Source organism: Watersipora subatra, chromosome 4, assembly GCF_963576615.1.
Source record: "Watersipora subatra chromosome 4, tzWatSuba1.1, whole genome shotgun sequence".
Lineage (NCBI taxonomy): Eukaryota > Metazoa > Bryozoa > Gymnolaemata > Cheilostomatida > Watersiporidae > Watersipora > Watersipora subatra.
Genome location: NC_088711.1, coordinates 1,145,332 through 1,161,029, shown reverse-complemented (window position 1 = coordinate 1,161,029; position 15,698 = coordinate 1,145,332). Strand labels below are relative to the sequence as shown.

General features: G+C 35.4%; 1 protein-coding gene across 1 annotated transcript in view; it reads left to right on the top strand.

Annotated features, from left to right (window-relative positions):
- The window catches only part of LOC137395160 (annexin A7-like), a 72,232-nt gene that overhangs the window by 28,236 nt on the left and 28,298 nt on the right, over nt 1-15,698 (top strand). Inside the window, exons 9-11 of the mRNA XM_068081985.1 lie at nt 9,989-10,102; nt 10,962-11,052; nt 11,194-11,273. Of these exons, the coding sequence (XP_067938086.1) occupies nt 9,989-10,102; nt 10,962-11,052; nt 11,194-11,273 (285 nt within the window). The remainder of the gene's footprint in view (nt 1-9,988; nt 10,103-10,961; nt 11,053-11,193; nt 11,274-15,698) is intronic.

The window sequence follows — 15,698 nt, the reverse complement described above, 5'->3', positions numbered from 1 at the left end:
TGTTAGTTTTATAAACACACCTCAGACTTGTCTGAGACTTGTTTGAAAATCAAAAAATCTAGGAGTGAGTTTGTAAAACCCACTGACAGATGAATAAGGAGAGGCGGGTAAACTGCATTGGCAGCTATCCAAGGCAAGGTGAGATAAATTACCATGCCATAATTCTGAACACCGATCTTTGATTGCAACCATGACTTATCTAATTGAATAATGGCTGTAATAGGCAGAGTGCCAGCAGACCAACTCCTCAGACTACATTACAATTGAAACCTTTTCTCACTACACCTACTGCTCATGAGGAATTTCATTCAAAATTTTCAACTATTTCATGGCAGTTTGCCAGAGCGTCAAAGAAATGCGCACCAGGAGCCCTCAGGCTCCGCATTTAATCGTCTGCTCAAAGCACTGCATGCGCTGTCTGGGCCATGTCTGGCTTTTGTACCTTTAGGTGTTATATAACACGCGAGCGCTGTTGCCTCACGTTTGCTGCCTTCTACTCATGCTGTAGAATAATGATAACACCTGGCAGTTGTTCAAAGACTGATAGGGAGTGTTTACTTACACTTTCACATTATTACTCTTCTTATTGCTCTTATTATTGTTGGCTAAAAGCACATTTTTACTTTCTGTTTAAGATGATGTCATATCATACTAATGACACCAATAATAATAGTAATAATAATAACAATAGCTGTTAGATAAGCCATAGGAGATCTAAAGCTAATCTTATGCCTGTTTACTGTAAGATAGTACTGAAGTAGCAGTAATGTGTGATATAAACAGATGCATTGCTGGCAGGCCTGTATTTCCTGGTTGCAAGTTAGGGCGGAAAATGTTAGGTGACTAGTAATAAACACCTGGGGGCTTGGAGGGGGGCGATGTGAGCCCCCCAACAGGTTTCTCTCGTGTAGGGCCTCAACCGGGCCTCTCATGTAAAGTTTTAAAATTTTTTATTGGAAAGTATAATTATTTTTCTATTATTTGAGATTTGTTTGTTTTAGGTGATGTGACTGCCAAGACGTTTTCAGATTGAAATAGGCAAAACTTGACCACAGTTAAAACGCTCAGAGAAAAGACATCTTTTTCTTTTGAGCGTTTTAACAAAGATCAATTTTGCCGATTTTATTTTAAGTTCATCCGGAGGTTTCCACGCTTTCGACGGGCCATTGCCAAGCGGATGTTGGGTAGAACTTGACCTTTTGCAAACCTTTATAAAAGTCGTTAAAGAATAGAGAAAGCATAATATTATTATGCTTTATTAATTATCTTGAGGTGTTGACTGATGTTCTAAAAAAAGAATCAAGGAGATTGACCCCCTAGAAGCTGAGATATAGACAGCCAAACACAGGTCTACCTAATAAAGAATCAGAGGAAAACCCTTCGAAAATCCCGAAAACTGTGACGTGTAAAATCGACTTAATGGTCATGTGCCGGAGTTGCGCACCCTTACCGCCGTTACTTATAATGATTGTTTTGGCTACGAGATGTGAAACGCTTCTCGCGATAGTAAATAATTTACATACTAGCTCTGGTTTCTCAGGAAAATCATCCAAACATTGTGTGGTAAAGGCATTTGCCCACAATCCCTCGCCATGATTTTTTAAAGCAGAAGAGCAGATTTTGACTATTGTGCTTCAAATTTTAACTCGATCTCCACGGATATGCTCCGAAGATCATCTGTTCAACGAACGGCGCGTGTATAGTCTATATGCGATATCCGCGATTGCAGTTTGTTTAGAATAAGAAATAGGAATGGGACTTTTTGTTCCTTCATCATTTTTCTACTGTGTATCTACTGCAGCATTCAGTTGATTTTCATGATTATCGTCACTATTAACAGACTGGAAGTTCACTACAGCCATAATCTTAAAAAGACTAACTTGACCGTGCTGCTCTTGCTATAAGAAAAGAAAACGATAACTTTTGCTTTGATTTTTCTATTGATCTATTATCTTATCTATGATTATTTTTTATGATTTATATAATATTCATAATGCATATTATACAAAATAATAATATAACTGCGTATAGAATAAATGATGTAACTAATATAATTTGTAGAAAATTCCAAATGATAACCGAGATTGATGATTGATTTAATTGATTCTATTTATTAGCTATAGTTAAAAAATCTGAACAACGCTAAAGATGAGTCTGAATAGGGAAGCTAAGTAGGAGGACAACAAAACTGAGCTGAACTAGCAAGATAGCGAAATGTTGCGAAATAATAGATGCGTGTAATTATTTTATGCTAAAACTAATCTACACGTCAGAGGGACTGGTTCGGAATTCTAGGAGCGATGATTGTTAGGCTCAATTTGATTGTTCTATACTTCCAGGGATTAAACCAATTAAAACGCCGTGATTGTTATAGGAGAGCGCATTAGTTGGCTTAATTGACCAATGGCACACAAGTCAATTTCATACGTCATATATTGATGATTACCAAAACACTTTTGTTTTTTGGTAGACCTGTGTTTGGCTGGCTATATCTCAGCTTCTGGTTGGTCAATCTCCTTGATTCTTTTTTTAGAACATCAGTCAACACCTCAAGATGAATAATAAAGCATAATAATATTATGCTTTCTCTATTCTTTAACAAGAATATTTTGCCGATGATGATAATAATGACGCCTAAGAGCTACTAAATATCTCTATGGCTTGGAATAAAGTGATATTCTACAGCGATAAAAACCATCCCTGTAGCCATTGGACGAATAACTGATCGAGTTAATGATGTTGAGGTCGAATTATCTAAAGCAATTTATCATTGCGCGGGAACGGACCAAACAAATCCATTAGAGTTAACTATCTGCTAAAGGCACAATTTTTCATTTTATCCGAGGGCGAGTTATTCGAGTTTGACTGTACTTAGCCGCCAAAAATTCCTAAAAAGTTGGGGCAGCCGGCCGGCCGCCCCAGGGAATGCGGGACTGATTGCTGGTGTATTATTTAATCTATAATATACTTTTAATGAAATTTTTTCTATCGATGTCTGCAGAGTACTCCACATTTGTCATAAATTTTGCTTTTTATTGCATTTTAGGGCAGCCCATAATTTGGGACAGCCCATATTTTGGGACAGCCCATATTTAGGAACAGCCCATATTTTGGGACAGCCCATATTTTGGGACAGCCCATATTTAGGAACAGCCCATATTTTGGGACAGCCCATATTTTGGGATAGCCCATATTTAGGAACAGCCCATATTTTGGGACAGCCCATATTTTGGGAAAGCCCATATTTTGGGACAGTCCATATTTCAGCGACAGCCCATATTTTAGGGACAGCCCATATTTTTGGGATAGCCCATAATTTTATGCCTTTTAGGTTTCCTCTTCTGTTCTATCTTATCTACTCTCAGTATTACATTACAAGCTCGCTTACTCAAGGTAGTTTAGATGCATTACTTAACAAGTAAAATCTCCTGAGAAAATCATTAAATTTTTTATTTCAGCAGCCATTTTTAGTTGTTGATCAACTTACTTTCAGCGCTGTCAATAAAGTTACACTTTAGCTGGTGATTTAAACGTAATGGTTAAGAAGATAAAGAGAAAACACAAAGGTAAAGCATGATAACCAACTGCGCTCTGTTTGGTTAACTCATTAATAAATCGCTGTCACCTCAATGGAGATGGATTTTTGGCGATTATCTCAGGTGCATTCGATGTGACACACTTTTGTGTGTACATGAATTTTTTTTTAATTTAATACTACAAAATTGTTTAATGTAGGTTTACTGAAAGGTTTGGAAACCGTACAGCCATTGCGAAAAAATAATCACAAGCAATTTTTCATATAACAATTTATAGTATTTAAACACTAGTCAGTTATCCTTATAGTTGTGTAGTCAATTATCAACTCTGCTAGCAGCAACGCAAGGAGATTCAACATGTATTATTATTGCATTGTTCTCATATAGGAGTATTTTAAAACCTTGTTTGAGACAACCAAACGTTAGACTACAACTGATATACAATCAGGCGTCTGGGTGTAAAACTATTCTATAGTCTATATTATATAGTCTTGAAACAAATGCATTATATAAAATTATGTAAAAGAGTAAAACACAAAGTAGGCATAATTTGTAAAAATTAAATCAATAAAATAGTAATGTATAAAAGTTTTTATTTTGATGCGAGCCTCTTTAATGTTTGGAATTGTCTCTCTTGTTATATCAGTTACAGTATTTACCACGGATAAATTGTACATGACTGTAGAATATTCTTTGTTAAGCGGTCTATGTATCTATATTATATAATTTATTTTACCAAGTGCGTTAGATTTTGTTATTATACTTGGTATTACCAGAACTTCCAGCACTCCCATGTGCACATTTTACCTTCAGGATATTTTGCAACGCATTTCATCTTGAAATATGCTGCGATACGATAGATTTAGTATTGATAGAGTACACAGTATATTTGAGAATGCATTGCTACCGGGTAAGATCTCTGTCAGAAACCCTCTGCCAAAAGATCTCTCTCGGAAGCAAGACACTTAGATGATCTGACTATAGCATCTGGTCGTGATCTAGCATCTGGCCATAAAGTCTAGAACCAGGATTGCAGGATAGTCTAGCGATGATAGAGTGGATAGTCAGGCCGTAGTATGTGGTGGCTCTCAACTCCTGTAGGTTACTGATAGGTTGACATGTAGTTTGTATGTTGAGGTGAGGATAAGCAGGAGTATGAGAGTTTAAGTTTTCATGTAGTTTGTATGTTGAGGTGATGATAAGTTGGAGTATGAGAGTTTGCTTTGTCATGTAGTTTGTATGTTGAGGTGATGATAAGTATTAGTATGAGAGTTTGGGTTATCATGTAGTTTGTATGTTGAGGTGATCATAAGTAGGAGTATGAGAGTTTGGGTTATCATGTAGTTTGTATGTTGAGGTGATCATAAGTAGGAGTATGAGAGTTTAGGTTATCATGTAGTTTGTATGTTGAGGTGATCATAAGTAGGAGTATGAGAGTTTGGGTTTTCATGTAGTTTGTATGTTGAGGTGATGATTAGTAGGAGAGTTCGCGTTGTCATGTAGTTTCGATCTTAATTATTTTAACACACAAAAAATGTGAATAGTTTGATATCACATATTTTTGTGTAATTAAAACCAACTACAAAGTATTTGAATAAGTACATGTATTTGGATCATGCTAGCTCGCAGTGATGATAAATAACTCAGGTCTGTATCTGCTACATCGAGTCAGGTAGTTTGAAGCCGTCACAAAAAAAGAGGCAGACCTAAATTTAGTTTCGCCATAAATCACGATTGAAAAAATTTATAAATGCTTGAAGTTTCTGAAAGTTCTTGTCACACCTCTTTTGAGACAAGCTTGGCACCACAGCGTGACTCATAACTTAAGGTGTGTTTTGTGACATGCCCAAAATGTGAATAAGACCCTATTAAAATGCAACCTCCCACATGCATGTAAATTTATCACCTGTAGCAGAAATAATCATATATGTAAATTGTTTTCAATGTGACATACCAATAGTGGTTCTATTGCCTGATGGATAGGCCTGCTGCTACTGTATTACAACAGACCCTTGACATACGATTTTAATTTGTTCCCGTGTTTCCATCTTATAGCAAAAATATTATTTAGAGGGGTATTATTAGAAACCCTTACTAATTTTCTAATGCAAACACCTCCTGGTGAAATCATCAAAATTTTATACATGTTCTGTACATATTAAAGATTAGAATAAAATAATATGTTATCCTTAGTATTTATAGTTACCTACAGTAACTTTAGTTTATTTAGTGGCTACGATCTGTAATAAAATGTAACATTACAATGTAATATGTTCAGTATATACCGTAGAGAGTTCCTACCTTCGAAACAGCTGTATAACATAACGTTGAATTTAACTTAAAGGAATTTAGCTTACTAAATACGTACTGAAAGCTAAGTTTTTGTATGTATTTTACTAAGCTTCAACTTTGTCATTGACTAAACTTTTAGCACCCATCTGTTTCTGGTTTCATTTTCGCTTCAATTGGTTCAATGTTAACAAATAACTTAACACTAACAAATAACGTTGAACTGATAGAAATCGAGCATCGTATCTCTTTCATGCATTGTGGGAGGGATTTTGGTGAACAGCATATTCGCCGAGCTGAATACGACAAAATCTTCTTTATTCCGACATATTCAGCACATCGCCTGCCAAATTTGAATTTTGAGAGAAATTTCTGTTGATACCGTATGGCGAAAAAACATCGTGTTCCACATCATAGGGTGAAAAATTTGTATAACAGGGTCATCATGACCTTAGGGCACACTCTATCACTAGAGCAGTATTGGTATATCTATGATATAGTACAGCTATAGCAATATCGCTATGTACTGGTAAGATGGAACTGCCGTGCCCTAATACCATAAGCTATCCATACCAAGTCCAGCAATTACTTTGTCTGACCATATCTTATCAATTGCAATGGGCCAAAAACTGCTGCAGTCGAAAAGAATAGATTGTCCTGAGGTGACTGGTTCAAGACATGGCTTATATTGTATATGCTCATTGGTAAATGTGAGCATTTGCCCAGCAGTTATGCAGTTTCATGTTAATTCTTTGAGCACTACAGATAAATATAACTAACCAGGGCATGTGAGGCTACTATATTAGCAACCTTTGCTGACCTTCTCATGAACATGCCTTACCTGAAGCACATTCCCTCACCTGTCGGAAGCACAGTTGATAAATGTTTTCCAAGTTAAACTGGTAGCCTTTGGTAACTAATGTTATGTTGTTAGTAGAGAAGCTTTCTTTGGTAATTGCTCTAAAGGTGTATTGTGTATAAAGACATGTTAGCAATAATAGCTCAACGTGACAAGAGAGAGTATGCAGCAACTAAAAACTCTTTTAATATAATATACCTCCGCTATTGAACTGAGATATTTATTAGACTATAACTATAGTCAAACAACTGCATACGATATGAATTCGTTTCAGTGACTTTTTTCTATGTTGAAACTGTTAAATGTTTGATCAAATATTTCCATACAGAGAGTCCATTAGATCATTATGAACCATAGACCATTATGAACCATCAACCATTATGAACCATAGACCATTATGAAATATGAACCATAGACCATTATAAACCATCGACAATTGTAAACCATAGACCATTATGAACCATAGTTCATTATGAACCATAGACCATTATGAACCATAGACCATTGCTAACCATAGACCATTATGAACCATAAACCATTATGAACCATAGACCATTACGAACCATAGACCATTACTAACCATAGACCATTACGAACCATAAACCATTAGTCTTCCATACTGTAATTCCTTAAATTCGTTTCATATCCTGGAAACCTTCACTAACTCCTGAATAAATACTGTTTATATAGCTATGCATTACAATAAAACAAAGATATAAGTATTAAATAAAAAGAGGTTTATGTTGTTACCCTTTCTAACACATTGAGTTAGTCCTATATGGCAAAAGATAGTTTTCCTTTCTATTCTTATGCAAGCGCATTACATTTATTTATTGTAATCTCACATCATGTAATGGTATAAACCTAGGAGCGGACAATTCCATATCATCTGGTTTGTTGCGGTAATTTTGGAGGATTAATTCTAGCTTTAGTGTTTTCCTCTACTAGTTTGATTCAATTCACTTTGTTGGATTCTTAAAAACTGTGTTGTTTAGATACCTTCATCCTTCATGAACTAATATGTTTCAGATATCGATTATAAATACAAAAATGTCTCAATCAAGTCTCGATCTATTAAAGGAATTACATTTAAGCTTATCTCATCATTGCCCGAGCATTAGGATGCTCACCTATCCCAACAAGAAACACGCACAGTCGCACACTTTATAATACAATAGGTACAGTATAGCATCTATGGTCTGTTGTTAGTTACAAATTATCTCCAATCCCCAACTTCTACCATGGATCAGGCTATGTTCCTTTAGTGCATCTGTTAGTTTATATCAACAGAAGATCTGTTATGCTATGACATTATTCTTCATTTTGCATATATCAGTCCAAAACAAATAAACTTTCGATCATGTTGAGAAAGTTTAACTGGACAAACATATTTCGGCGTCATGCAAATCATGGCACATTATATTTCCGGTTCAGAATTCTTTTGCTTGAAACCATTATATTTCTTTTTTATCTAAGCACTTCCTATAAAATACTCTCTATCAATTAGTTTAACCGTAATAATATAACAATTGTAATGTATTCTCTATCAATTAGTTTAACTGTAATAATATAACAATTGTAATGTATTCTCTATCAATTAGTTTAACCGTAATAATATAACAATTGTAATGTATTCTCTATCAATTAGTTTAACCGTAATAATATCACAATTGTAATGTATTCTCTATCAATTAGTTTAACCGTAATAATATCACAATTGTAATGTATTCTCTATCAATTAGTTTAACTGCAATAATATAACAATTGTAATGTATTCTCTATCAATTAGTTTAACCGTAATAATATCACAATTGTAATGTATTCTCTATCAATTAGTTTAACCGTAATAATATCACAATTGTAATGTATTCTCTATCAATTAGTTTAACCGTAATAATATAACAATTGTAATGTATTCTCTATCAATTAGTTTAACCGTAATAATATCACAATTGTAATGTATTCTCTATCAATTAGTTTAACCGTAATAATATCACAATTGTAATGTATTCTCTATCAATTAGTTTAACTGTAATAATATCACAATTGTAATGTATTCTCTATCAATTAGTTTAACTGCAATAATATCACAATTGTAATGTATTCTCTATCAATTAGTTTAACCGTAATAATATCATTATTGTAATGTATCGCCATAGTTCACCGAAGTTTGAATTTTTTTTTAATTTTGCCATGTGCGTGTAGATATACAAATAAACTTAGTAATCAGTCTGAAGTGTTAGGAGATGTGTCAGCGTTTCACAATAGCCTTGTGTCACAGCTGCCTGCTGGGTTACCTCACTTACCTGTTCTTATTACTATCATAGTGTTCCACTTTAAGGTTTTGATGGGCTTGCTTCATATCAACCACTTCTCGTGGTATAATGACATCAGGCATTGAATGCCACATTAGTGATATTGTTGAGCAATTTCACTATAATTAGTGGGTTATGTCCTAAAGAACCCTGTCGAAAGGAAGTTCACATGAATTATATCTTATAGAATGTTCCATGTCAACTTTATTTCTTAGTAGTTGGCCCTTGACCCTGGTCATATTCTTCTTTGACTTTACAAACTTTTATCATTTTCTGACGTTGCTAGAGCTTCCAATAGCCGCCATCGCTGAGACTGAATACTGTGTATACACAAACTATTATTTTGTGCGCCGGTTACATCTGTGTTTAGGTCTATGAGCGCTATCCAGTTGCATGGTGGTTATTAATAAGCCACTGTCCTTGACATAATTTTGATAGATTTTCTAAAAGATTGATCTTACAAAAATGTAAAGTGGCGATACGCGTTGGGTCATGACTCTGCAAGATCGATCATTTTAGTACGATCCATAATGTCTCATTCTGTGTATTGGTGAATGTCGGAGTAACATTTGTAGCAGTCATGCATACACTATGTCAAGGTCGGTAACATGTAACGCAAACCTCAGAAATTATAGGCATTTATTTTTCTTGATTATTTTCCATTTTTATCGTCTATCAAAACATTTTAATGCTTAAAATATATATTCCTGAGTGTTCGAAAATTGTCAGCCATCTTTATTGTTATACAAAGTTACAGCTAGTTTTTAGCACTGTAAGGTGACTGTTTTAAAGCTTACATTATTTATGAGCAGTATTTTCACGATATCTTTTAAATTGTGACAATCTAATTTATGCTGATCATTGCTGACACGTTTACAGTCCGTCAGCCTTGGCTTTATGTTTGTCGATCTTGTAATGTATCGACCTTTTGTCGATTCAATTTGTCACGGACATTGGCATAATGTGTGCACTTTTTGGTTCGTTTAAAGGACCTGATCAAAGATCTCCATGGGGAGCTAAGCGGTGACTTCAGAGAGACAATTATGGCACTGTTTGAGGCAACCACCTACTATGATGCCTGGACTCTGAATAAGGCTATGGTTGTAAGTAACCGCCTGCACTTAGATCACTGAGCATTGCTATAAATGAAACAGTTGCTCTAGTGCTTCTATGGACTCCACTGTCACAGCATTTTAATACATAATGCTTTACTTCAATGATATCCATTTTTAAACCAATCTCAAACCGATCCATTATGCCAATAAATGCTAGTTATCCTGCTGCTAAGCGTAAATTGCTTCTGAGCAAGGCTTTTCAGTTCATAGATCATTGCACCATCGCATGACTGCTGCCCCATATTCTTACTCTGAATGAAAGCAGAGCGATTGCTAGCTCTCCTCGGTATCTGCCTGTAACATAGAATTGCCTTTTCTTTTATACAAAATTTTCAGGTTCAAAAGCACTTCTTCTGAAAAATATTGCTTTGTGTTACAAAATAATTTTCAGGATAAATAGACAAAATTTTCAAATACGCGCTGCTACTCACTGCCACTCACTGCTCCCTGAGTCCACTGAACGTAGACGTTGACTCAGAAGCATCATGAGACAGGTGACAGGTGACAACAATAACAACAATAATAACGGTTAAAATAAGAGAAGAACTAAAGTAAAGAAGAGACCTACCAAAAGAAACGATAAACAAAGAACTTTATTCTCTACACTTTCAGTTTGCTGTTAAAAGTGAAGTAATTTAATTCTAGCATGTATTTTTTACAGGCGTTGAGATGTTTTTGTAATGGCATTTTTAAGGGGCGTGGAACTGATTGGCACATTTATAAAATAAAAAACTTGTTTTTACATACAAAGATTTCACATTATGAAATGATATCTAGTACAAATTAATTTCGTAAGTAGATATACCGCTGTATTTGCATGGTAAACTCAGCTCTTGAACTTTGGTAGGGTCTGGGTACCAAGGAGGCTCCTCTCATTGAAATTCTCTGCACCAGGACGAATGCTGAGATCAAGGAGATTGTTTCATGCTACAAGCAACGTAAGTTTTACCCTGTTAAGTCACTCGCTCGCCGTCTGTGGCTATTTGGAAAACCCTCAGACTTCAGTATCTTCGTAGAACACACACATTAGAGATGCTGGCATCACTTGGTGTTATGCTGCTGACTCTGTTGTATTGCAGACTTTCGTAGGGATTTAGAGAGAGATATAGTAGATGACACAAGTGGGCACTTCAAGCGTCTACTTGTCTCCTGTTGTCAGGTGAGTTGGCTATACTGGACAGGTTAGGTAGTTGATTGTACTGGTTTGTTGCAGTGTTGGGTGTGCAAAGGTGTGGACTATAATAGCACCATGATATGATGGTTTATGTTACTAACAGCGTAAGGTAAAAGTGTTACTACCAACTTTCTGTTGGCAGTTTTAGAAAAATAGCTTGCCAAAAGGTAGTTATCAAAAGGTAGTTATAACAACCAGCGTTAGAACTACCTTTTGCTTAGGCGATTTCACATTACAATTTTTCAAACAGAAATAAGCATGCATGACGTATGTTGACACTATTATTTTTATTATTTCTTGCAGATGAGCTTTTTACTCCCATAAGTAAATTAGGCAAGAACTTCGAACTTTTGAAATTGCATTCAGCCTCACTCGCTTTTTTTGACACGTAATAAACCTTGCCATCCTGTTTTACCAGGTGTAGATTGTTGAAACCGGTAGGGGTTTAATGTTTAAAATCTTGGCAATGTACCCGAAGCCACTCATGCCAATAATTTGATTTAAGAACGAGATTATTCCAGTTTATTCAAGACCGTAAAACTGCATGTCAAATACTATTTACCGCAAGGGTTGTCAAGGGTTTGTTACATTCCAGCATGCTGCAAGTCTTGTCAACTTCTTTGCATATTCTACTTTGTACTGCAGAAATTCCTGAATTGGCAATTAGTAAAGTCTAATGCTATTACCAGACATTGTGATGTTAAACTGTTGAGGTCTGTCATCAGACATTGTGATGTTAAACTGTTGAGGTCTGTTATCAGACATTGTGATGTTAAACTGTTGAGGTCTGTTATCAGACATTGTGATGTTAAACTGTTGAGGTCTGTTATCAGACATTGTGATGTTAAATTATAAAAATACTGTAAGACAGCTTTTAGGTCTGAACAAACCTTCTTTCTCCCTTCTTTAACAGCACTCTCTTCTTGTTGCTCTTGCTCCAACTCAGATTCTACTAATACAGAATGCTCTTTTTATTAACTTCGCATTATTTACAGCACCTGTTTGTTGTTGTGTTAACTCTGTTTTGCTTTTGGGTTTTACAGGAATGGTTAAATTAGGAAAAACAATTTACATCTGTATATTTTATTAGTGCGCATAATTTTTACTTTGATACCCCAAGGTAAAAAGCTATATTACCTGACTACCATGTTTTTATGGGAAATTCAGGTTTGTCACACTGAGTTAGATAATCTGAGTAAAACTCACTTCATTGTCAATTGTGCTGTATTGTGACACTGTAATTGTGCAAGACACTCTGCTGTATGCTAAATTTATGGCAGCATCACATCTCAGTGTTTGAACAATTTGTGAAATCTGTTACCTTAATCTGTATCCACTCCTGTTTATCTTACATCTGCCCAGTTTTCATTGTGATCATCTTAAACCACTGCAACCTACATTTATAGAGTATTAATATATGAATAATGAAATTACTCCAAACAATATAGTTACTCATGAAGTCAATTTTTTATAACTAGCCAGGTCGGTGCCTACACGTTTATCAGGTTAAATACCGCATTTCAAGAGCTAATTGAGAGCTATACAAATTTTTAAAAATCAATTTTCCAAGCAATAATTTACACAAACTATTATTTTGCCAACCATTTTAAAGTTTGTCATTTTTTGAAAACCTCAGATTCTTTCGCCGAAGCATTATCTGACAAGGTTTCTCAACTAAAGATGGTTGTAACCCAGCCATGGTTGCACGCCTTGGTAATGGGCTTGTTATTGGCTGGCATCTGTAATGTTGGATGTAATGTAATCTGTAATCCGTAATGTATTATGATTGGCTGGTAAATTTATTTCAGTGTTTGCTTTAACAGAAAATTAGAGTATTCAATACAACTACATGCCCAACTTGTATCAGGTTTCGTATATTAGCCAGAGTTTTAGGAGTTTATATTTGCAATAGGCCTGTATTATGGCATCAGACAGGTCAGAGGCCATAATTTGACTGACATGAATGCAGTTGTAATGAACTGTACCTATGTAATGTGTTTAGTAGCAATAGAATAACATGTCACAAGTTTAGCATTGGATACCACGATCAGCGGTGAGGAAGGTGGATGTGTGAATGATTTGGGTAGACTTTTGTTTGCTCTTTTAAGTTCCTGATGGTCTTTCTGAGTGTCTTGCCGATCACAATCATGATTAGAACCAAAAAAAACAATCTAATGTCGATAAGGAAATACAAATATAATTGACTTTAGTTTACAGAGTCGTCTGTATTTTTCAAAGACTATCAACATCTTCAACATAATATGCAAAAAAAGTATTCTGTTCCGGAGCTGACGTCTTAGTAATATTGCAGTTTTTACCAAATATATGTCATGTTCTACCATTCTGCATCATCATCTTCTATATCCTTGTGCATGCCACAACGCCTTCACCTTATGCCTGTCAGAACAGTATTAGTTCTACAGTGAACCAACCTATGTCTCTGGGCAGCTGGCTAGTGTATTACATATTGGATGATGTTTTGAGGGAGTTGGTTCACCTCTGTGGATTAAAGTATTTCCTGTTGTTTTGACTCATGCGTGCCCTTGGTAAGGGGAATGTTTTATGCATTCTGTCTGGCTGTAAGTATTAGCCTCTTCCGGTTCTTTGAGCGAGACATCAATGAGAGTGTTTTTTTATAAGACTTGTACCATGAATGTCTGTGGGCGGTGTTTGCAGACCTCTCTGATGGAGGTAATCAAGTGCACCCACTTAAAGAATACTTTCAACTAAAGCTCTACATTATTCTCATTGCTAGTGGGATTTAAGAGTTCTAATGTTTTTGGTATGTGAGAACTCAAGTAGTTGATCTACGGTTCATCTACAAGTCTATCTGATAGGTTTGTACTATTTCCACTGCGTGGAAAGTACTTTAAAGTACTGCATGAAAGCATGAAATGATGACAACAACATATAATACGGTAGGGGTCTGTAATGGCTGCCTTTTTAAAGGTTGACTTGCAACAAAATTCACATTACAGTTATTTGATATGAAAAGATTCACCATGTCTTATTCTGCTGTGTTGTAGGTGCCAAATATGTGGAAATGTGATTACAAGCTCTTAAAAGCTCAAAAACGAACAGTTATTAATTTTTACTTAAGCTTCACCGTAGCCTCAGGTGACTTGAAATTTGTATTATATAGTCCTGTCTCAGTAATAGTCAACTTGTTCAGATGTCTATGAAGTATTATATAGTCCTGTCTCCGTAATAGCCAACTTGTTCAAATGTCTATGAAGTATTATATAGTCCTGTCTCCGTAATAGCCAACTTGTTCAGATGTCTATGAAGTATTATATAGTCCTGTCTCCGTAATAGTCAACTTGTTCAGATGTCCATGAAGTACTATATAGTTGTGTTTCCGTAATAGCCAACTTGTTCAGATGTCTATGAAGTATTATATAGTCCTGTCTCCGTAATAGCCAACTTGTTCAGATGTCTATGAAGTATTATATAGTCCTGTCTCCGTAATAGTCAACTTGTTCAGATGTCCATGAAGTACTATATAGTTCTGTTTCCGTAATAGCCAACTTGTTCAGATGTCTATGAAGTATTATATAGTCCTGTCTCCGTAATAGCCAACTTGTTCAGATGTCTATGAAGTATTATATAGTCCTGTCTCCGTAATAGTCAACTTGTTCAGATGTCCATGAAGTACTATATAGTTCTGTTTCCGTAATAATCAACTTGTTCAGATGTCCATGAAGTACTATATAGTTCTGTCTCCGTAATAGCCAACTTGTTCAGATGTCTATGAAGTATTATATAGTCCTGTCTCCGTAATAGCCAACTTGTTCAGATGTCTATGAAGTATTATATAGTTCTGTCTCTGTAATAGCCAACTTGTTCAGATGTCTATGAAGTATTATATAGTCCTATCTCCGTAATAGTCAACTTGTTCAGATGTCTATGAAGTATTATATAGTCCTGTCTCCGTAATAGCCAACTTGTTCAGATGTCTATGAACTATTATATAGTCCTGTCTCCGTAATAGCCAACTTGTTCAGATATCTATGAAGTATTATATAGTTCTGTCTCTGTAATAGCCAACTTGTTCAGATGTCTATGAAGTCTTAGATAGTCCTGTCTCCGTAATAGTCAACTTGTTCAGATGTCTATGAAGTCTTAGATAGTCCTGTCTCCGTAATAGCCAACTTGTTCAGATGTCTATGAAGTCTTAGATAGTCCTGTCTCCGTAATAGTCAACTTGTTCAGATGTCTATGAAGTCTTATATAGTCCTGTCTCCGTAATAGCCAACTTGTTCAGATGTCTATGAAGTCTTAGATAGTCCTGTCTCCGTAATAGTCAACTTGTTCAGATATCTATGAAGTATTATATAAATTTACAATAAATTCTGACCACAACAGTTATTGTCCTTTAATCCATCAATAGACACTCTCAGTCATCAATCA